Source organism: Parasteatoda tepidariorum, chromosome 3, assembly GCF_982258835.1.
Source record: "Parasteatoda tepidariorum strain Cologne lab strain chromosome 3, Ptep-v5.0, whole genome shotgun sequence".
Taxonomy (NCBI): domain Eukaryota; kingdom Metazoa; phylum Arthropoda; class Arachnida; order Araneae; family Theridiidae; genus Parasteatoda; species Parasteatoda tepidariorum.
In genome coordinates this window covers 83650895-83676577 of record NC_141757.1, presented here as the reverse complement: position 1 = coordinate 83676577, position 25683 = coordinate 83650895, and the positions used below count along the sequence as shown (strand labels likewise).

General features: G+C 29.7%; 1 protein-coding gene across 4 annotated transcripts in view; it reads left to right on the top strand.

Annotated features, from left to right (window-relative positions):
* Positions 1 to 25683, top strand: part of RapGAP1 (Rap GTPase activating protein 1) — a 69145-nt gene that overhangs the window by 7420 nt on the left and 36042 nt on the right. Inside the window, exons 1-2 of one of the 4 annotated variants that reach the window (XM_087159714.1) lie at positions 10141 to 10186; positions 20301 to 20374. In XM_087159714.1, coding sequence (XP_087015840.1) covers positions 10156 to 10186; positions 20301 to 20374 — 105 coding nt within the window. In that variant the 5' untranslated portion in view covers positions 10141 to 10155. Of the gene's footprint in view, positions 1 to 10140; positions 10187 to 17960; positions 18130 to 18243; positions 18370 to 20300; positions 20375 to 25683 lie in introns of those variants that run through there. The other 3 variants (XM_043039492.3, XM_043039491.3, XM_043039489.3) reach the window with 3 other exon arrangements.

The window sequence follows — 25683 nt, the reverse complement described above, 5'->3', positions numbered from 1 at the left end:
TAATTGTTTTGAAAAATCATCTCCGAACATAGTCAATTTACAATCTCAATTGCTGCTAGCTTTTACTTTACTTTTGTTTTGGCAGTTAAAAATAATTTAAAGACTGAATTCAAAATACTCAATATACATTATTGTTGTATACATTTTACTGTAAGCGGGGGGCGCGATGAAAATTCTGATTAGAAACTGGGCCGCGAATACTGAAAGGTTGAGAAACGCTGGTATAACGCATTTTTCACACGAAAGATTTTATTAAGATCTATTAGCGAACATAAATTATTTTGATCAGTAATCATTTGTAAAAATAATATTTATAAATTAAAGGTTTATTGTTACAATAATTTGGTGAGTTCTCTTTTAATATTTTCCCTCACCAATAAATTTAAAAAGGCTGATATACAATTTTGCTTGCATCAACACATTGTGCATATCACCATGTGTAGGAAAAATACATTTTTGCTGTAACTTTTAAAATAAAATAAAATAGAAAAAAACATAACCATGCCAACATGAACATGGGCATAAAAAATACAATAATTATTTTTTCTTATTTACAAATGTTTCCATCCATATCTTACATGCTTATGGGTGAAAATTTCTGGATTCGTAACTAATTTCCGGTTATTGTCATTTGCCGGAGTAAGCGATTGTCTCGTTTTTGTTGTCAAGGAGAAAACGAATGCGTAAGAAAAGCTTACGTGAAACACTACATTCAATTTGTAGGGGGGGAAAACCCTTGGTAAATTGCAAAACTAGTCAAATTCTGGAGAAAAATTTATTTGAAAAAAGTATGGGAGAGAGATGTTGCTGATGAGATGAAAGGATTTAAAGTGTTCAAGTCATGATTACGTATATTTTTCAACAGGCTCTGTGATAGTCAACCTTAGTAATTTTTTATTATGCTTTCCCTACGGTTCAAATAGAAATCGGCATCTTAGTTAAGGTGACCAAACGTCCTCAAATCTTAAGGACAGTACTCGAATTTCATTGATTGTCTTCAAAAACTCTCAAACTCTTTGAAGACAGAAAATATCCACAATTTTTAACATGATTTCTCAAATTTCTCCGAAACATAAATTCCTTTTTTTCTTTTTTTTTAAAAAAATGAGTAATGCATATGTTTCTAAACAAGAGAGTTTTTTCTTACCAAAAAAAAAAAAAAAAAAAAAAAATAAATCTAAAATTAACAGATTAAAACATTATAAAATAAACAAATTTTTATTATCATGTAACCATTCATTTTACATGCGTTCAATTGCGCAATATTAGATATTTTAAAATTGCTTTATGAAATCAAGTTTGATGATTCTGCACTTGATGTTATAGCTACCAATTTTTTTTAAAAAATCCTTTGTTGCACACATATATGAATGTTGTCCATAAATATCTGAGTGTTCTCAAATCGTAAAATGTTTCAAGGACGTTTCGCTGATTTGTCCTCAAATCATGATACATGATTCTGGTCACCTTAACTTGAAAAGGAAATCATAACTTCTCTAAGAGGGAAAGAAAATATACTTCTTTCTAAAGAAACATATACCTCTTAAAAATAAATAAATAAACATAATGTTGTTTCATCGAAATATCACTCGGTTAATTAAAGGAATTTAAAAAAAAAAAAAAAAAAAAGATTTTCTTGATGTATTTCCCAGGGGGATATAATTAATGAGGTAGAGAAGTTCAGACGGCTATCTGGAAAGGCGTAGGTTGTTGACAGAGAACGATCTTTCTAAAATGTACTTCAGTCCTTCTTTGCTTCTTTGAAGCGTGATGGTGTTTTTTACATTACAGTCGGACTTCCAGGGAAATCCTCGGCACTTATTACTGTATAATCTACATAATCATGTATATATTCATGCAGTACTATATAGAAAATGCCAATATTATTTTCTTACCAGAGCTCGATAACTTTTACTTAAAATAAATTGGAACGTAAAATTATGTAAATGAAACGAATCAATCTGAAAGACCTCTCTCGTCCGAATTTTTGAATCCCGGATTCTGGGAGAGCCCCTTTAAGAGGACATTATACCACGGGAGAAACTTTACAAGGCGAATTCTGGTTCACCTCCATTGATAATTTAAAATGTAAAATTTTATTTTATTTTAGAACCGTCGTTGAACAGCCGACCCAATCTTATGGGTTTACGACTAATAATGTTCAACTCCGTAGCCTTGTAATTTTGAACCCAATTCAGAAGACAAGGGAACTCCTAGATTGAGTATTGGGAGAACTTTGCCTTCGTGGAGGACTTTATGATGGAGCTAACCCGCATTTGCGTTACATGGTGAGGAAGACCACGAGAATCTCCCACGATTAGCCTCACGGCAAGGGGGCTCTAACCCATGATCCGTCTACCACTGAGGACATTTCACGTCAGTACTGTGGTCGGTGTAAGTTGGATGCGAAATTCGTATCGACTGGGATTCGAACCCGGTTCGCCTCATTGGAAGGCGAATGCTCTATCCGCTGAGCCATCGCGGATCAAAATGTGAAGTTCAGAGAAAAGTGAATTAAATAGACCTAAAGTAAATCATGAAGTGCCATATGCAGAAAAAAAAGTTTTTAAAATATCAAAGGGAAGCAAATTATTGCAGGATCACTTTCCCTTTGCGCAATCCTTATAATCCTGCTATTACCTTGGCAGCATTCTCTGATATTTTAATTTTTTTTTTTTTTTTTGAGTCTTTGAAACTTCATGGTTTAATCTAGGTTTACCTGAAATCACTTTTTTCTATACTTTTTAATTTTAAACTAGCTGCCTGCAGCGACCAATCGGTTCACCTACACCAGAGGTCGTCAAAGTGGTCTATATAGACCCCCAGGGGTCTATTTAACAAAAGCGGGGGTCGATCTGAGACAGGGGGGCGAATGGGGGTCGATCCGAATCGGAAGGGTCGATTGTGGGTCGAAAAAAAAACAGTTCTCAATACGCAAATCACACATACCTAATTAAGTATGTGAAATTTGTGATTTTTTTTATAATTGACTCAATGTCAGTTTCTTTATAAAACATAAATTAATAAACGTATATTTATTGGGGTGAAACAAGTATTTACGTACCACCGCGCAGTGGCACGAACTCAGCGCAGTTTATAAGTCATATGCATATGTGCGCTTGTCCAATGTCACGTGTGACGAGCATTGACGTTACAAATGCAAATATCATACGCAGTTTCAGCTATCTTTGCAAACTGTGTTGAATATTTGCAGTGTCGTTATTAAAACTTTTACAGTTTTGGATAATTAGTTATTGTTTCGATAAAACCATTCGTTTGGTTTAGATATCAATTTTAATTATCAATGCACAAAAAAAGGTAAGCATTAATAATATGGATTAGTACAGCCCGCGACAAAACTATAGCACACTTTGTATTTTTTTACAAAAATTACAAAATTGACCAATTTTGACGAAAATTAAAATTGACCAATTTTGAACCCAATATAGCGAACCTTGCAAAAAAACACCAGGCACACCCATCTCATTCATCAAGAAGCAGTAAATTTTTAGTTACTTTACTTATTATATCTACTTATGCATAATTACTTATTATTTAATAATAAGGTATTTAAATTTCAATATTAATATATTTTTCATAAAACTATTGTTACACAATGTACTATTACTTTAATAAATGTTTAAAATCATAAAATAAATGTACAAGCACAGTATCTAATATTGTTTTATTTTAATTAACAGAAAATAACTTTTGCGGGGGTCGATGGAGATTTCGAAGAATTATATAGGGGTCGATGATCAAAAAAGTTTGGCGACCCCTGACCTACACGAACTCAATGCTTCGCGGTTCCATGTTGTTTTCCGCCTTCGCATGGTCTCTGCTTCGCTTCTCCACAATAATTCTGCGGCAGTCGGCAGGATTGCTGCGAATGTATGGCCTTGGTATTTTAGAAACAAATTAAAGAGCTGGGGTAAACATTGGAATCAGTCGGAAGAAGCCTCATTGAGAGGCGAACACTACCTCCTGAGCCACCGCGACTCTCGCCGGTATATTTTATTTTTCTTTAATACCCGGCTTTGAACAGCTGACACAATATTGAGTTTTCGACTATCAATGTTCACCTCCGTAGCCTGGTAATTTTGAATCCAACCCAGAAGACAAGGGAACTCCTAGATCAAGTATTGGCACAAACTAACCCTTCGTAAACGAAAGAGGACTTTTTGATGGAACTATTCCGAATTTGCATTACACGTAGAGGAAAACTACGAAAATTCCCCATGGTTAGCCCGATGACCAGGGGATTTTAACCCATTATCCGTCGATAACTGAGGATCTTTTTACGTCAGCGCTATGGTCAGTGTAAGCCGGGACCAGAATTAGTATCAACCAGGGGGATTCACTGGGATTCAAACCTGGGTCACCTCATCGGGAGTAATCATTTTGAGAGAAAAAGAAAACCGACTATTTCTCCCAAAACTTTAATTGAAATTTTATTGCCATTTTTGAAAGTCGTGTCAGGAAATCATATAATTATTTTATTTCATATAGTTTAGTACGATTCAAACTAATCGAAGTATAGTTTTCAGTTCAATTTTTCTTAAAATGTGTTATTTAAAAGCTTTTTCTTGTTTTGAAGTTTATTATATTTTTATAATCCCAAGCTTTCATAAATTTCTAATTTTTAAAACGAATTTTTAAACTTGATAATCATTTGTTGAGGAACAAAAAGAATGGTTGGCACAACCGTCGTTAAACAGCCAACCCAAATTTTGGGTTTACGACTTCTAATGTTCAACTCCGTAGTCTTGCAGTTTTGAACCCAATCCAGAAGACAATGGAACTCCTGGATCAAGTATCGGGAGAAATTTTGCCTTCGTGGAGGACTTTTTGATGGAACAAACCCACATTTGCGTTACATGAAGAGGAAGACCACGAGAACCTCCCAAGGTTAGCCTGACTGTAAAAAAGATTCTAACCCGTGATCCATCTACCACTGAGGATATTTCACGTCAGCACTGTGGTCGCTGCAAGCCGGATGCGGATTCGTATCGACCAGCCATTGGTGGGATTCGAACCCGGTTCACCTCACTCGAAGGTGAACGCTCTTTCCCCATAGCCATCACAGCTCCTTAGGAGTGACTTCAATCTTCAGGACTTTTAACTTCAGGATTTTTAAAAAAATGCATCGGTAACACTGTCTCATTTGTCTAACCAGGACAAATTCAATTCTCTACCTCATATCGCCCCCATTTCCCCCCAAAAAGGGGGACGCATAAAGAAGAGAATGATATAGTTTTCAGGTAGTATTTATGCAATATAACAAAGCTTGGGGCATTATTTTTTCCGAAGAAAAAGTATAATTTTAATGGACTAAATATTAATGGTGGTAATGCTTCATGGTAAACAGAATTTACCATGAAGCGTTAATGCAAAACTGATTCACAAAGCAGTGATGTCACACTCGCTTTAAAAATTATATTAATTTAGAGAATGGTTCGGGGCATTGAGGCCAAATTTTATGCAAATATATTTTCGAATAACGTAATAAGATATTTAAAAAATAGTCAACATATTAGGACTAGTATGAAGATTACGGAGAGGAAGTTTAAATTTTTTTCCTTATGTTATGTTGCCTTAAATTTTTTTATGCTACCTTCTCTTTTGATAAAATTATCTTATATAACGTCAGTTAAAAACAATCACACAAGTGAATCATCTTATGATAAGTTCAAAATAATAACAAAAGTATTTATTTTATTCTTTACAGTTTTTTTCTAACAAAAAATAGGAGACTCCGCTCTCCAACCCCCGTAATTGCTTATCGTTCATCATCGTTTTTTTTTCTCGTTTTTTTCAACGTCATTTTTCTCCTTCTTAAATACGGAACATTTTGTTTTAAAGATATACAACTATTGTAGCATTACGTAAAAAAAACTTTATATGTTAATCGTAACGAAATCGACGATGACCTAGATTTGAAAAATAATTACCTGTACTTGAAAAACAAATTTTAGCCTAAGGAATATAGATTTTCATACTTACTATATTAATATTTTTAAATAATTCAGTATAAATGTTAAGATTTATATCATGCTAAGACTGATATGAAGGTAATATGTAATCTTTCTCTCTCTCGCTTTCTCTTTTTTCTTCTTCTTCTTTTTTTTTTTTTTTTTTTTTTTTTTTTTGCTATTTTTTATTGATATCCACTTGAGCTAATAAAATAAAGAAATAAAGATCTCGTGTGAGAAAATAAATTTTCTACAACAGTTATAAATTAATAGTAAATATTAAGAAAAACTGAAAAAAAATTTCACAAAAAAGCATTTAAATTTGCAATATCTTTCGAACAAACTGGAATTTTGAAACAAAATTTGCATATTAAAATGGCATCTTCATCACGTCTAATTTCAAGTTCGTAGTTGCGTTTCAGAGGGCTACAGATCGAACAAACATGGCATTTCTTCCCTACAAGTCAATAAATCTCTAACTAATTGTCAAATCTTAGTTTGTTTGTTTTTTATTCGATTACTTAATTTATCTTTTTACTTTTTTCGACATACCTTCGTAATTTCAGGTTTCTGAGCCTCATAGATTTCGTCCAGTAAAGCGAAATATAACGTAAAAAACAAGCGAGAAAAAAAATTCGCAAAAAAGCACTTAAAATTGCAATAACTTTCGAACAAATTGGAATTTCGAAAAAAAGAAAATATTTGTTTAATTCATAAACAAATAAAACCCTTTCAGCGTATCAAATTTCACCTCTGCAGCTGCATCCGTGAGGCCTGTAGAGCGTCCCGTATAGTATTTTTCCCAACATGCCTAAGAGCTAATAATTCATGAACTGATTAACAAATGTTTATTTTATTTACTCTGTTGTACTCTCTGTATATTTCTCTGCTACTTTCGTAATTTCAAGTTCCTAAATCTTTTAGTTTTTGCGTTACAAAACAAAACGTAACGTTCAGTCCTAACATCCAAAACAGCGGTGGTAACTCTTACGATACTTTAATATAGAGAGAAACTTAATTGACTTGAAAAATATTCTTTGTTTACGAATCACAATAACTGCAATTTTCGGGACTTATGAAATTTTCAAAGCTTTCTTAAGAAACCAAATCATTAGCTGCAAAGAATAAAATGTGAAAAACTTTTTATGAACTTCAAACTTATCATTGTACTTATCACTTCAAACTAATTAATTTTTAAAATATTGTTTAGTTACATTCGAAATACAATTACATTGTACTCCAATGCTATTTTCCTGACTTTTTTTTTCTAGTGCTTTTTTATGGCTCTGATTCTTATATACTAAAAATTCTTTTCATGCTTTCCTGAATTAGAGAAACTTCCCGATCGAAACTAATTATACAAATCTACGATATTTTTTATACAAACATAAAATTATTTTATAAGCAGGTATCTCTTCAGAAATATTTTTTTTTCCTTTGGGTAACTCGAGAAGAAGAAGTGATTATTTCTAGCCATGTGATTTAAATCAGATTTAATAAGATACATGTAAGAAACGTCACGCGTGTATCGAACCTGATTGGCTCCTGAATCGAGAAATGCCACAATTTACCTACAATGACGTCACTTGTAGATATCCAATTATTACTTTTTAATGCTAGTTTCAGTATTTTATCTTGATTAAGCAATATGTTTTAGTTTCACTCTCTTACACTGAAGATTCGTTGTTTTTTTGTTTTTCCGTGGATTCAAAAAATATTTTAAATAATTGTTTTGTCTAATGATAAGACTTAGTTTATTATTTTGTCTACAGTGCGAGTCTGGAACAATCTCAACCACACAAATCTTCGAGATCGATCACTCTTGGTTCGGGAAAAAATATTCTACACACTTACAATCAACATTGAGATTTATTATTATTATTATTAGAATTGTATTTGAATTCCACCTGTTAAAAAAAAGGGGGGGGGGGAACCCGGATTTTAAAACTTGAGATTGGAAAACTCTACAGCTAGAAACATGTTTCTCTAAGTTTTAAATGTGAACAAAGCGATCTCATTTGTTTAATCTAGCAAGCATAGAAAGTGAGATAATAATTTTTTTTAAAAAATCATTCTGCTATTAAGATTGTTTTTGGCTCTGGAAAAATATTCTACATATTTACAAGCAGCATTTGGATTTATTATTAATATTAAAATTGCAATTGCATTTGCTGCGATAAAAAAGGGAAGAAAATAAAAACCAACAAAAAAAAAATATCTAACTTTTATAACTTGAAAAATTGGAAAACCTATGGTTCAAAGAATGTTTGCCTATGGTCAGAAAGGCGAATAAAACAGTCTCATTTGTCTTGTCTAGTTTGTAACATTTTTTATCTTGTTTAGATCTAGTATTATTTCTATTTTTAAAGATCTTTTTTGGCTATGAAAAAATAATATTCAGCCCACTTAAAATCAACATATGGATTTATTATTTTTATTGGAATTACATTAGCATTCATTGTGTTATAAAAAAAAATGTGAATGTAGGATAAAAAGAAGAAGGAAAAAAAAACATGTCCGGCTTTTAAAACTTGAGATTGGATAAACTTTTAACTCAAAGAATATTTCTCCGTAATCACAAATACATAGGTAAAACAGTGTCATTTCTCTTATGCTACAAACATATTAAATGCTATTTTCTTAACAAAAAATTTCGTACATAGTTTGTTCAATTAAAAAAAAAATAGTGCGTGGAGTCCCTCCGCGCGGAAGAAGTTAAACTTCGCAACCTGTGACGTTGATTGTAGAAGAATCAGCAGTCGTAGAAGGATCACTAGTTCTATTCAACGACTCTTTTTCCTACTCCACTCGCTTCCGTGCTCTGTAATCACGGTAATATTGTGCATTTTTCCCTCGTGGACCTCTTGAACCAGCCTCATCATCTCGCCCTGGAAAATGTATTTGTAATAATAATGTATGTGAATGCGTCATAATATAATTTCAGAAGAGAAAACCTAACAATCAATTGATATTCACAAGAGACGTACCTTGACATAACCTTAAATCCGTCGCATTGTCCGTGGGATTGTTTTCACTCATTTTTTACAATTGTTATCCACTAAATTTGAAAATAAAAAATACTACCCTATTAAATTATATGTGTATCAAAACAAACTAAAAAAATATTTATAGAAAAACAATACTTTTATTATATTTATGCTAGTGAGAACCAAAACAATAAGGAAATGAATGAGGGAAAACTGGATCCTACCACGTGATTTCCCGGCCAATAAAAATTTAGCGTTAAACGTTTAACGCAACCTTGTTGGAAGTCGCATAAGAAGTATAACTTCAATAAAATTAATCACTAATCACTTTCCAGATTTAGGTACTTCAAATGCATTTAAGGAATAAACTCTAATAAAGATTATCTCCTTGAAGTTATCAATTATTGATATTTTTCATTAATCTTACGGAAAAAAAATATATTCTATAACGAGCAAAAAAGCATCAATCTAAATAAAATTTGAAAATTTCATGGACTTGCGCATAAAAAATGTTTAGCTTGATGCTATATACATATATATATATATATATATATATATATATATATATATATATATATATATATATATATATATATATTATTGTTTGAAAAAAAAAACGCTTAGGCATTGACAGATTAAAATATGGAATTTTATTTGGCGAATTCTTCGAAAGAATGCTTTACGTGTCCAATCTTTGCATAGAATATTTTTGTTTAAAGTTTTTCAAAATAGAATAGCTTTGACAGCAAATCCAGCAATTTTTTGCGAAGAAAGTAATTATCCCTGAAACTAATGGTTAGCGCTTTTACGCATGAGGGCACATCTTAGTATGAAAGTTTTGAGGGCAAATCAAGCCAAATTAAGTAGAAGAATATTTATCTCTGAGTTTCTAACTTTAAAAACAAACAATTAAAAAAGAAAATTGCAATCAAAAGGTCTCATCTCTCAGTGATGTCATGACATCCGTTTCCGCGCCAAATAGCGTCAAGGGAAAACTACGTCACTAACAACAAAAGTAATTTTTTAAAACTATTTAATGGCTTTTTGCCAGTTAGCGCTGGCAAAGAAAAAAATAATAATTTTAAATTTAAAGCGCATTGTCACTCATTTACTCTTAACTTATTATTCTAGTAATTTCTAAAACACACACCTGCCTCTATGACATATGATGTGGTAATTTTATCCCTTCTTGGCAGATGTTTTTCCTCTGTGTGTTGAATACAAATGGTATTATATTTATTTATTTATTTGCATGAATCTTAACAAATTTGATGTACTAGAAACTTCTAAGAGCTGTTTAAATTATTTTTCCAGAACTATCAAGTGATTTTGTTGGGTAAAAAACTTAACCCTGGTTAAGAAATCAAACAAAAATAAGAAGAAAAAAAATTTAACATCAAAAAATGAAAAATAACAATTGTTTAAAATATGCAGTGGTTTACCCAGGGTTTTTTTTACAGGTTGTTTTTATCTGTTGCGAACTTTTACTGTTTACAAACAAAATCAAACTTGCAATAATACAAACCTACAATAACAAAAATAGTTCGATTCTTATATTTAGTTGCTTACAAACAAGTAAATAAAATTTAATAAAAACTTTCATAAAATTTAATATTTACTGATGCAAATTATATTTCAACAATATATATTCAATTTATGTTATGATTTTACATTACAATTGAGAAATTGTCTCTCGTATAAAACAAAAACATTTGTTGAAATATTTATTAGTAAAATACAATTAATTGTTTCACAATTTAATTTATGCAATTTCATTTTGAAAACTAATTCAAATTAATTTAATTTAAATGATTTTTTTCCCTTCTGCTAGCAGTTATATTTCTTATACACAACTACAGTTTTACTTATTTGTTCTTTTTGTAGAAACTTTCATAATCTCATCTCTAATTTGAGAGTTTTTATAACATAAAGTTGTAACTAAACATTTCTTGACAACTGAATTCAGTTTGTTTGATTTATTGTACTAATTGACTTTAATTACATTCAGTATTGTAGTACTATCAAAATTATTAAGTATCACAAAAAATCATCGCACAACAGGAAGTGAGGGTGGAATCTAAAATTATCGAAGATAATTTTTGATCAAACCAACTAAATTATCAAAGTTTTATTTACTATACCTTTTTCAGCCAGCATAAAATGTTATCAATAGGTTTAAAGAGATAAAACTAGTAACCAAATTAATAATTTAGCAGTTTATTTCTGAGTGGAGTTATAAGAGTTTGATTTATTCAATTCACTACTACTTAATTCAAAATAAAAATTATATAATTACACTTTGAACTAACTTTGATTAAAGTGAAAGCAAAATAAGTCAGTCAAATCAGTAATGCCCACATTTGAGCTACCACTTTTTTATTTTCTTGTCTATCCAGATTCTGATTTTGCACGAATACATTTAGGAATCGCCCGTCCAGTAAGAGTTCAATTTTCTTATTTTTATTTCCCTGTAGCCTTTAAAAAATTTCGCAATTTACTGACAAACAGTTATAAATATTGGACGTACAAATAAGCTCCCGCCGTTCGTCACAAGATGGCACTACCAGAAAGTTATGTAGAAATTGATCAGTGTTAAGCGTCTTATTATAAGTGATTCCTTATTAGCATAACGTAATTGTTTCAGTGCAAAAATGTCAAATTTTGCGCCAAATAAGAGCCATTTGCAGAAACGTTTGATTTTCTTCTTTAATTTGAAGAAATGTGAAGCTGAGGCGCATCAATTGCTCGGAGAAGCATATTGTGAGGCTGCTTTAAGTGAGAGAAGTTATCGTAAGTGGTTTCAGAAGTTTAAAAACGTTGAGTTTGACGTGAAAGACAAAGAACGGAGTGGAAGGCCGAAATTGTGCGATGACAAAGAATTGGAAGAAGATTCATCACAAACGCAAGAAGAACTCGCTCTTACATTACAAGTGACTCAGCAAACAATTTCACATCGTTTAAAATCGTTGGGAATGATCCATAAACAAGGAAGTTGGGTTCCATACCAACTGAAGCCAAGAGACACTGAACGTCAATTTTGCTATTTGAAAACACTTCAATGGAAAGTTCTACCCAACCCACCGTATTCGCCAGACCTTGCTCCTTCAGATTATCACTTATTCCGGTCGATGTCACATGATATGTCTGAGCAGAAATTAATACCATTTGAAGAAACCAAGGAATGGGTCGTCGATTCGTGGTTATGCTCGAAAAATGAAGAGTTCTTCCGACATGGTATCCGAATGCTCCTAGAAAGATGTGGAAAAGAAGTGTCTGGTAATGGAGAATACTTTGAATAAAAGATAATGTACCGTTTTTTCACAATAAACTGTTAATTTTTGATAGAAAACGGCGGAAACTTATTTGTACTCCCAATTTTTTTTTTTTTTTTTTTTTTTTTTTTTGCATATTTACTTTTACTTTTTATTTCTTAAAAATCACGTTATATTGTATAGGAGCTTACAGATTTATAAATTATTTACTAATACAACTGAACTGCTTAAAAGAACTACTAATACACTGAACTACTTGAAAGAATTTTAAAAAATTCCATATTGAATTCAATCAATCTTCTTCTGTTGTTGCTAATCTCGGAATCGTCTAGCAGCGCTAGATGACTCCCATGAATCCGAACACCTCCAGGAAGTCCATAAAAAGACTGGAGTCTCTTAGGACCTCATCTTTACTGAACCCCAAACAAGTCAGAATATGCGCAGGGGAGGCCATGTCTGCCGAGCACCAATCACCAATGACATTCAGAGATCTAGTGTGGCCACTCAAGAAGCGTGAAAAGGCAGTTTGATGGGCTCTCGGTCTAATTTTGAAAATTCTCCCGCTTTTTTTTTTTTTTTTTTTTTTTTTTGCAAAATACCAAGAGTGGTTGGGAGGAGTTCTTATGGTCTTGTTTAATTTCATTTTTGCCAGTGAAGAAATTTCACTAAAGGTTAGCTTCCCTCAATGATCAGTGTCATCTTCGGCAGCGGATTTGGTCAGGAAGACAGCCCTCTCATTCCCATCAACCCCAACAGATGAGGGAATCCACTGAAAGTGTATAGAATGGTTGGATGAAAGCCTGTCACATATCCTCTTCGCATGAAATCTTCTTCTTTATCAATCAACAGTCCTGAAATAGCTGTAAGGGAATAAAATTTCATAACCGTAGTTTAAAAGCGGAAATATAGGAGCTATAGATTAACTGTCTTCATCTAGCACAATTGTTTTTAACTTGGTACGTTTGAAAAACTGCCTTAAATTTGTTATTATGTGCTTCTCATAGATCTGTTGCTATAGATAGTAAAGATCCGATCATTAAACCAACAGTTATTCAAAATAAGTTTTTTTATTAATTTATTTATTCGATTGCATACAGTCTCAATTTAAGAGATGGAATATTATTACAGAAAAGGTTCAACAGCTAATTCAAACTTTGAAAAATTATATTACAGAATAATATCGATATAACATTAGAAGATTATAGAAACTATTTAGGTGAGGAAATTGTGATATCAATTGTGCACGCTATAAAATGAACAAATTTGATATGGTTATTTCTAAATCGAATATAAACAATGGAGATTATGAAGTTATCTCATACTACATCAAATAACTAATAAGAAATCATTGTGTTGAAAATTGAATCAATGTTCTTCAGGCCGGTTCGACAACTTTGCGATCTCTGGCCTAATATTTTTTGGAGTTCCATTCATAACAAATCGAATTATACACAGATCTGAATGAATCCTTTTGACTCTTTATATTCTATATCGCCAGAATGAAAACAGGATTCATTTATATTTATTAAAAGCGCTATTATAAATGTACATATAACTTAAATATGGGATCGAAATTTAAGGAAATTTTTTTATTAATCCACCAATCGTATTCCTAATGATGTACGAAGTGACTCAATAATGTTTTCCCAATATTGGTGCTAAAAAACACCTAACTTTTAATTTAAGTTAATATTTTAGTGATTTATTAATAATATAGCTTTTCACGTATGAATTTTCATTCATGAATTTTTATCACGGATGAAAATTCATTAATTCATAAATTTTTCTTCGTGAAAATTCACACGTTAAATTTCATTTCTGCATACCTTTTTTTTTTTTCATTTTTGAATGTAAGAACAAAGATTTGTTCTGTGACATTGGCGTAGGATTTTATCTCTGTCAGAGTTCGAATGCGAAAATCATATTTGAAATAGGAAGCAGTCCTGGGTATGAAACATATTAGAGTGTTCTTTCGAAATTTTACCTGCATATGCAGTCAATATACCTATGCTGAAACCTATGCAAACATGAAGTATATTTATCTATTTCTCTGCTGCTATACGGAAAAGTTTCAAACAAAACTTTTGGGTTACCTTGTATATTTAACGTGAAATGTGCCAGCTACTTTATCTATAACATGCAAGACATTTGTTTTCTTTTTAATCTCCTTTTTTATTTTGTCTATAGTACTGTTTACCATCGTTAGTTTGACTACGTATGTAGCTTTCCTTTATTATTATTTTTTCTTTCACTTTGAATTTGGTGCAATTAGATGCTTAAAAATCTTTTCCATCAAATTCAAGTCAATTTTTAATAAGTGAAAAATGAAATTTCCATAGAAGTTAGGAATTAAACAGATAATTCAACTGCATTAAATATTAGTTTGAAAAATTTTTGATAGTTTTTATAAACATTTTTAAAAAAATACATTTGACAATCCCTTAAAATAAAATAGTTTGCCACCAGTTTAGGATTTAATAGAGTTCACTAATTACGGGAAATTAACTTTTTCTCTTTCACGTTGAAAGATTTCTGATTAATTATTCTCATTATAAATATAAAAAAATGTATGTGATATTTTTGAATTTTATAACTGCTTTTTAAATTGTATGCTTGAATACAATAATACGCTCTTTATTTTAAAAATTTTAAATATTGTGAATTTATTATTACTTAATTATTATATAATTAAGCAGATAATTATATAATAAATTAAATTATTATATAATATCCAATTTATAAAATATCCAATATTTAACAAAATAATATATAATTATTTTTTTTTAAATTTTTTAACTTTCTAATAAAAATGCGCTCTATCTTTTGAAAATTAGGGAGGGTAGTTTAAAAAGATATTTTTGTGGGAATATTTTTCCTGTCTGTATGGGCAACTTCATATTTACATAAAATAACAAATAAGTAGAATTTTACATCCAGTGGTTTGCTAGAACGGGGACGGGAATTTTTTCAGATTGTGGGTTCTTTTTTAATATCTTTTCAGCTGAGGAATGAGAGGAAGGGAGGGAGATATGGAGGAAGGGAGAGGGATATTTCGTATAATCTTTTTTGGTGTGATATGTTATCAATCAGTTTAATGTATCTATCCTATATTTAAAAATTATATTGAAAAGAAAATAGATGTCCGGTGTATTAACCAATTTAAATTAAAATAATTAGTTAATTATTTTTTAATTTCAAAATTGTATCCGCGAGACTTGTTGAAGCAGACTTTCAAATATGATATGCAATTTCATTGATTTAATGTTGATTTTTCAGATTTCAAAATTTGATGTTTTTCTATATTTTTGTGACATAATTTTCTTGTTTGTAATTTTCTCAATATTAAATTTAAAATTATGCCAAATTTCAATAAAATTAAAAGGTATAATATTGTTTTTACCTCCCCTATCGATAGATTATAATCTTTAGTTTATGATAATTTAAAAAAAGAAATATTTTTTTAAATATTCTTTTTAATTTTTCAGTTATGAAATTTAGTGATTACATTTATAGTTAGTTCATTTTCGCTTTCTTACCGTTTTTTCTTTAAATAGTAATATTTTTAAAACTTCTTGAATATTAACAAATTAAAAATTATATCACTGAAAAGCGTCGAGTTTTTGAGATATTAAGAAATATATTTTTAAGACATTTATCGCATTATTTTCATTTTTTACTTTAAATGAGTCATTAGGTTTAAGTGCTTTTTTAAGTTTTAGTGATAAATCTGTTATGATAATATATATGAGATAATTGCTTAGAGTGGACATTTTTTTTCGCTGAGTAGAATTTTAATAAAAATGCATTATATAAATAGTTTGCGAAGTATTTTTTAAAAAAATGAAATAAACAAATAAAATTTGTAGATTTTGACTTATTTTTAAAATTATTAATGAAATTTATTTTAATCTGTACATATTTATTACTATTATTCCTTACTGAGGGGGGAGCCTAAAATATTTTTGCATGCACTTGAAAAGCACCATGGACCAGTCCTCGCTCTTAAATTCATGTTAGTTTTAAAGTATCAGCTATTATTTTACGAACCAGTTCTCTGATATCCAAAAGGAACTTTTTCTCTCTCCACGGGCTTTTCCACCGGTGCTTTTCTTGGCAATTTCTTACGCAATTCTGTCTATGTTAATTCTGTCTACTGAAAATTACCCCTTCCAAAATGTTGCTAACAGTTAACAATCGAGTGATATGCATTGTATTTAGATACAGCTAAAATATAAGCTGTGTTTTAAATAAACAAAATTTTATGTATTTTTGTCTTTGATGAAATAGGGGCTTTTTTTTTAGCTTGAAGAGATGCGCACCCCGTCTAAAAACAATATTCCCCCCCCCCTTTTTTTTTAAAGAGATGTCCTATTTTAGATTTTTTTTTATCCACTCTCAAAATCTTTTAAAGAGGTACTTGATGTTGGTTAAAACTGAGACTGTCTTGTTACATTTAAATTAAACTTCTTTCAAAATTATTTTTTAAACAATTATTTGTAATTCAAAATTAAAAATGTGTTTTTCAAAAGGTAGATTTTATTAAAATTGTGGTATATGTATACAGTATAAAATATCATAGTTTACACAAAAGCGCTTTACTTTTCTACTTTTTTATTTCTTTTCTTTCTGTTTTTAGTTTTATTTAATTATTTATTTATTCATATTTTTAGCATTTAATTATTTAAGTCTTCAACTTAATAACTCTTTCTAAAAAATTTTATAACTCTCTTTAAAGGGCTCTTTGTTGAACCACACTCAATAAACTTTAAATTTATAAACATATTTTCACGTACTAAAACTCTATCTTAATGGTTCAGGAGGGTGACCTCAAATATGCTATTTAATTTGTGAAGACAATATTTTAAGTTACGTCTCTAGTAAGTAAGTCTCTAGAAAAGATACCTTTTTTCCGACGCATAATCGTTAACCTGACCATTAACAAAATATGGAGGGTAGCTGCAATCTGAGAAATATGGTCCTAATTATTTAGTCAGGAGAACAATCCAAAGTTTTTGCCCCTTTAATAATAGTTTTATTTTTTGCCTATTTCGCTATATATTGGGAATTTTTTAAGCGAATTGAAAAATGCTTGTACACAATTATAAAATTAGTTTCCCCCAAGATAATTTCATGCAAAAAGTAATTTTAATAATTATTTATTTTCATTTTATTTAAAAATATACGAAAAAATTTGAATTGTAAGACATAAAAATTTTTACGTGATGTAAATTTAAAAAGTAAAAATTTTTTTTCAAATCTAGCAAAATATTCTAGTTTCTAAGAAATCGAATTTTGATACTGTAATTTCCTTAAAATTTGATTTCTCAGGAACTAAACGCTTTCTACATATTTTATGCATATCTATTTCAGTTTTTCGCTTTTAAAATTATTTGCTTCGATAGTGTTATTAAATGTCAATGCCCAAATCCTTTGTAAGCAGTTATTTATTATGCATCTTGTGTTGAGTTATAAACTGTTCTATGAGAAAATCTTGTTCCTCAAGGACTAATCTCACTGAATGTGATTTTCGAATATGAATGAGACCGAAAAGATTTGCCGGCGAAAAAAACTCGCTAATCAAGTTCTCTTTCATGTGTAATTTTAAATCCAGCGTGAACGGCTCTTCAGCATCTGAAAATACACTTTTTTAGCGCCATCTACTGCAGATTTTTTCATTTAACTCATTTTTTGCTAAAAACTTTGTATTTAGCGATTTTAGTTGGCAATGCTCTAGCATTGTTTTTGCGGAAGTGCAGCCGAACGAACTTTCTAATTTGTTTATTATTTTCTATTCCTTGGAGAATAATTTTTTCTTATTTTTTAAAATTAACATCATACTAATAGTTTTTCGATTAAGTATTAAAAAGAAATGTCGAGTTCTTATAAAATTTCTGTCAGGTAAATATCTTAATACGAATTATTATAATGAGTTAACCAAATTTGGTTATCCTTAATAAGCTTTTGCTATGGTTCGTTGATTTTGCTCCTCGTCAAAGAACAATAGTTTGTTGAAGCGTTAAGAAAATGAAATCTAAATGTTAATCCTACTTGGTTCCTAATATTTGACTAATTCGTAAAGCTTTGTTACACTGCCAATTTGTTAAAAGTACTAAAATGTGTTTGTTGAGTTTTACATGGGTAAATAAAATATAGAACATTAATTTAATCTTTCTTTCTTATAATGATTTTCTTCTTGGTTCCTAATGAAGCTTTGTCCTTAATAAAGTTCGTAAAACTTTGTTTCTCTGGAATAGTTCTACTAATTTGCTAAAAGCTCAGCAATTTGTTAGTTGACTTAAGCATGGGTTAATAAAATATAAAACATATGCTTAATCTTACTTTCTTATGACAAATTTTGTATTGCCTTTAAGAAGTGTTTCTTAGCTTTTAAAATTAAAATAAGGCTATAAATATGCACTTCTTAAAACTACTTTTATATTATTAACTTTTTTCAAAATTGTTATTTTATGTTAAATTCAGTTTCTTTCATTATTAATCTTTTCTTTTATTAATGTTATTGTAACAGTTTTCTTTATATATTTTTTGCATTTATGTTTACTTTTTTTTTTTTTATCAGAAATATATTATTGAAATTTACTTTCTCTATCTTGTTGTAAAACTTAATAAAGTAACATAAGTATATAACAGTAATATAACAATGAGAGCAGATGTATTTCATCGAAATATTTGTATATCTTTAAAATGCATATTACTCTTTCACTTCTCTACCTTTTGTGTTGTTCAGTGTTTGAAAAAATATAAGAAAAAGTCGGCAGAGGTCTGCGTTATGCCCAAAACACAATTAATATGTAGTCATATGATCAGTAATGCATCCCTGAGTTACTCTATATTTTGCAGCAAATTAAATAGCTGTAAATGTTAACTTTCATTATGTGTATCTGAATTATTTATCTTTAAGAAAACTATTACTTGATTATATATTTAAATATGTTTGTTTTATGTGTATTGTAACTATTAGTTGATAAATCAATAACTGTTTAGAAGTGATAAAGTGAAAGTAAACAAAACAATATGACGCTTATCATTATTGGCTGATTGTTACTGAGTTCATGACGAGCAGCATTGCTAATATCATTATCGTGAACTCAGTAAAAAACCTACAGCAGTAATTTTTGGTGATTAAAAATAAACCATTACGTTTACTTTTACTATTAGATGTTGCTAAAGCATATCTATATGTATGAACTACAAATTTTTATTCTAGTCTACCAATATTTTATATTTTAATAGATTCAATGTGGTTTTAAACTAAAAACTTTTGACAAACTTAAAAGCATTTGTACTTTATTCCTGTATCATTCTCGACAAACTTGCTTTTAAAAGTTCATTAGTTTTAAGTTTACAGAATTATCCTGAAATATTTTAGGTCTTTTCTTTTTAAAGTATCCTAGAATTTATCATTTATTAAACTTATATTTTTTTATGTAAGCAGGTATATTGTTATAGTTCTTTCAAAACTAAATGTAATAGTAAGAAGAAAAAAAAAATGTGGTATAATTGTGGTAAACTTTATAAGATCTAGGTTTTAACTACTTTTTTTTTCTTTGAAGCATGGCTAAAAATAAACAGTCTTAAGTAGGGTTTGTCATCTAATCTCATCCTCAATTTTTGAGAGAAAACTATTTTTCATAGATGTAAAGAAATTGCAGGGAAGGGAAGTTCGTAGTACCTATTACAACAACATGAATAGTTCCTATTTCCATAGATGATTAAGATGACAAATTTGTATTATTGAACAAGACTTAAAAAAATATTTTGAAAAATTTTAAATATTTTTTGAAGGTGATGTTTTTTTAAAAAATATTTCCATTAATGTTATTTTAACAAAGAATTTGATTAATACATTGATGATTTAATGAATTGTAGGTTTGTAGTTCTGGTTAGCTTTGAAAGAATTTATTTATTTAAGTCCTCTAAACTTTTTTTTTGATTTTCTGCTTTTCTAAATTATAAAATTATTATTTCATGAAGTAAATATAATGTATTTTTTTCCTTATATTTTTAATAATAATTTAGCTTTTAACAGGTAATTTTATTTTGATTTTTAGTGAAAATAGTCATGGAAAGCTGTAAAACTGGATCAGAATCATCTGAAGAACCGACAGAAAATGATGACATAAAGGCAAGTGTTGACCGCAGAACATTTTTAAAAGTTAATGTTTAATTAATGTTAAAAATTGAACTTTAATGTTTACTCTCTAGTAGAATTATTTTACTGCTTTTAATATTTATAGTTTATAATTATGTAATAGTGTATTATTTAATTATGTATTCTTTTAATTTTTAAATATGACTGCATTCTACAGAATTACAAGAAACTACTTTGTTATTAACCAACCACAATCTTTTAGAAACTTTTTTTTTTTTTTTTGTTTTACCACGTATTTCAACAATGCTAGTTGCGTATTAATATTTGTTTTTGCGGTGTTCAGGAAGACAAAAAGTGCAATGTGAGAATGAGTTTTGAGGAGCAAAGGTCTTGATGTTGTTGGGTAATTTAATTTTTCGTTTTTTTTTCAATTTTAAAGACTTTTGTCTAGTTTTTTAAATTTTTTCTTAATCCATTTACTTTATTCGTATAGGTCAAGAATTTTTTAATCAATTTTAAAGTATCGCATATTCAGCATTGCAATTAACTTAAATGTGCGGTTTATGTTTGTTTAGAAGTTTTATTTTGAATTTCATTGTAGAGTGTGGTGTTTGTTCTCAAAGTAATATGACTTGAAAAGTTAAGTCAGATGTTTAAAAAATTTAGTGGCTGTAGAATTGTATTATGGTGGATTTTTTATTTTATTTTTTTTTTTATTGTAATTGTCTGTGGTGGGAAAAGTTGTGCATTAGTATCACATGTTTGTAAAAAAAAAATTATCATATACTCTGACCTACCATTTGGTCCTTCGAATTTCTCTTAATTTTATTACCTACATTTTTATTTGTTTTATAATTTTCTTTATCAAAATTTTTGAGCGTCTATAGTGGGTAAAGTTACATAGTAAGCCTCTTTGTTTGTAAACAAATATATTCTAATGGTTGGCCTTTGGTGCATTGAGCCAGAATTAAGATAACATCTTGATGAAAACAATAAACTTCAATAATAAAAATTAAGAAATATGAAAAGAGTTTTAAAATGCCTGCTCTATTTGAGCGCTAAAACAGTTCTGCAGTTAGAGTTGGTGGCGCTGCTGTTGTGTGCAGATGTGTATTTCCACAATATCATATATTAGATTTACTTTCTCCGCCAGGAATTTGAAATTTGTATGCCTAGTAGTGAATTTATTAAACTTTTTTTTTTAAAACTAAGACTTTCTTTAATCTTTTTTGTTTTCTATAATAGCACTACAGAATTATTAAAGATAAAATGTAAAGTTTTTTCTGACGCTTAATATGCTTGCACTGCATTGTTTGTCGTTAAATAGGGCAATTAGTAGGTTTTCTGGATGATCATAAAAATAATTTCTTTGCATTACAGGATCCACTACTAAATTCAGATCATGGCAGAAATAACTTGAGTAATGTATAACTTCCCAAATGCTGCGCACCGCTGTATGTAAAAGTTCATTTTTAATGAGAAAACAATCTTTTTATACACTTTTATCAAGTGGTTGATCTTCTACTTCTGTACACATATATAGACAAAGCTCTTTATTTTTAGAAGCCACTTGGCATGGGAGAGTTTCCTAGTATAGGCATTTTGAATGCTTATAGGCTATTTCCAGAATATTTCCTTAGCATATTTAAAAGAAATATTTTTGTGTAGTACTAAGTCCATCTACACCTCATGTGGGTTGATAGATGCATTATTAAACTTCTATATTAAACTTCTACTCACATGCTTCAAGATTTTTCTTAGTAAAGATAAAATATGTAAAAGGGACATAGTATATCCATCTAGATGCCGCAACTAATGTTGTAAAAATAGCTCATTGGTATGCAACTGGCATAGACCCACTAAATGGTCTTTTTGCGTGGTATTGTACAGAATTTCATAAGCTTTGACTGCCGTTCCCTTCAATCCAGTTGCAAGTAAATCTCTATTAAATAATGGACTTATTTTCAAATAATCTAAAATGCTAGTAACTAAAGCTAAGACTTTTTGCTCTGCAGGTGCACTGCACCTATCCTGTATTCAACTGCTTTAACTCTTTGATGCCCATCGATAGTACAATAGTTCTCAGATGCTTTCTTGTTTTGTTTTTTAAATCCTAGACAATTCTGTAGTGTTCTTATGAAAACAAACATTTAAAAATGTCTTTAAGTTAAAATATATGTTTGGTAAAAACTCTGCTTCAAGGAATTAAAATTTCAAAATTATGATTTCAATTTTTAAAAAAAAATCTTTTACAAACATTTGATATCAGTACACAACTTTTCCCAACACAGGCAATTTAACTTTTTTTTTTAAGTAAAAATTGAAATAAATTAATATGTACAGTGCTCAAAAAAAAAAAAAAAAAACAGATCGCCCTAAATAACTTTTGATCTAATGATCAGATCTTTCACGTTCAAAGACTCAATATTAATGGTTTGAGGGGGAGACCTTATAATATGCTAATTAATTAGTGTAGACATTTTAAATTATGAGATCAGACAAAAAAATGTACTTTCTCTGAAAAAACATACCTTTTCGGTAGATTCAGATTTCTGACCCCCAAAATATAGAGGGTAGTCGCAATCAGGAAAATGTGGTCCCAGGAGGGCGGCCCAAAGTTTGGACCCCTTAATCTTAATTTCATTTTTTGCACATTTCGACTATCTTGAGAACTTTTTAAATGAATTAAAAACTTGCTCACTATCATAAAATTCATTTATTCAAAGATGATCCCATGAAAAATATAACTTTTTGTAAATATTTCTTTTTTTTTGATTATTTTATTTGATAATAGTCGGAAAAGTTTTTAAGTATAGTATAAAGATTTTTGCATCATTTTAAATTATGTAATTTTAATGAAATACAAAATTTGTAAAAAAAGGAACTATTTGACCAATCATTCAGCATGGGCCGACAAACAACTTCATTTTATGTGCCTAATATAAACACATATAATAAACACATACAAAAATCAATGTAAGCTACAAAAAATTCAAAAACTAAGATTTTTATATATTTTATATTTTTGCATAATAAACTACTTATTGCAAAAAAAAAAATTCGAAAATAAATTTTGTTTTATCAGTATTTTGAAATTCTATCTAAGCATTATGTAGTAATAAAAAGAAAAAAGTTGCCCAGACACTTTTCTTGAAATCTATTCTGAAGTGTTTACGGTGTTTTTCATTTGCAAGGCAGTTTACTTGTTTGTATTAGATACACTTTATTATTTATAGATTTGCTTCTTTATGTTACACATTTGAATTTTTCGTTTAGTTTTCTATCGAATGCTGCCAGATACTGTGTGAGTGTTTATTTATAATTGCAAATTTTTACTACTTTGAAAATGCCTAAATGACATTCTAGTGAAATTATAAATGAACTGGAAAGTTATGTTGATTAATTTTGAATAAAAGCATACGTCATTGAGGAATCGAGTACAGTGAAAATAATGATAGAAACATTATGAAAAAAAGTAAAGGGAAATGGTACAGGTAGTAGTAATTACACCATAATTAACAAAAGACAAGTAGTTTTACCAATGAGTTAAAGTAGCAGTGAATATGAAGAAATAACCTATAGAGGGACAATTATGTGCCAATTGAAGATGTCACTCTTAGGATGATGTGCAAACAGGCTTGATTTTATTTCCAATGACAAAACTGAAGGACCATAAATTCTTGATAATTTCACTAAATCTACTGATTTTTTAAAACTTTTTTCTGTGATGAACTCATTGTAAAAATAGTGACACAGTCTAATAGTTATGCCCGAAATAGAATTGCCCAAAAAAGATTATCCAAAAGCTTTCCTCGGTTGATGTTACTGTGGATAAATTTATGGCCTTTCTTAAAGTTGTCCTAAACATGGGGACAATTACAAGAGTATTGATTTCAAATAATCTACAAGAGTGTTGGTCTCAAAATTTGTCGTGAAAGTTCCATTCTTTGGCTTTACCTTTCGAAGAGATCCCATTTGTTCCTCTATTTTGGATGCTTTATTTACATGAAACAAATTATAACGATCGAAGTCTAAGAGCCAGAACACAAAAGATTAGTTATTATTATAAATTTTTGGATAAAAATTTGAAGAACATTTGGTTCCATCAAGAAATTTCAGTGGTAGGATTCTCATTCAAAGACAAAATTTATTTCCTAAATACAATCTAAATATACTCAGGTATATTATGGAAGTAATAACCTCCAATGATTTAGCAAAACCTGACATAGGAACACGAATCATTATCTTAACTGCTCCAAAATTTATTTGACAGTAAGAGGTACCATGTTTATGTAGATAAACCAACCTCTTGCGCCAGTACTGCTAAAGCTTAATATACATCTAACCAGAACAATAAAAAAAATAGAAAATTTATACTGAATACCATTAAAAAATCCTCATTTTCAAGAAAACAATATACGGTCAAGCCCCGTATAGTGAACCTGTGACATAGTGAACTTTTTTAGTGGTCCCATTGGTACTTCTATTTAAATACTGTTATTTTTATTGCTTACGGTGAATAGCTGAGAACTTGGAAATTCGGTTACAGTGGACTCGAATTTCATTTCTCTAAATATCTTTTTCAGTCCCCCATCTTTATACTTGCAGATGTTGGGACTGAAAATGAATGCATTCCTATACAGTGTGTCATATTTCACTCCGTTACCTTTATTGCTTTTTACTGTACTGTAATAAATGCCTCTTTGCCCCTTTTCTCCAATCTTGCTCTATAACTAGGTCACCTGCTGAATTTTTGGAATTCTCTTATCTGTTCAAACCATATTCTTTATAAGTCACCCCTTGACAATCAAGAAGGGGAACACTTTAACTCATTCTACAACTGCTCTCTTTATATTCTTACATTATCTATTTAAGACAAGGTTTTTGTTTCAAAAGCAGTTAAAGTGGCAAATTCTCTGAAGAGAAAAACGTTTTCGATAGAGCACAAAGTTAAAATTGTAAAACGTATTGAAGGTGGAACCAGTCAATCGGCACTGTGAAAGAAATTTTCCTTGTCAAAATCTACAGTTTCAAACATTTGAAAAAATCGAAGTACAATTATTGCCGCATGTAACAAAAATATGGTTTCGTCAAAAAAACTGTCGAGCTGAAAGAGAAAACGTAGAAGAAGCTTTGTTAAAGTGATTCACTACTCAACGGGATAGAAATCTTCCTGTGACCGGACCTATGCTTCAAATTAAAGCGAATGAGTTTGCTGAAAAATTAAAGGAAAAGGATTTTGTGTGCTCCAATGGAAGGCTGGATAGATTCAAAAAACGGAATAATACTTCTTCAGGAAAGATTATTAGAGAAGAAGCGAGTGTTGATGCAACGAATGTAGA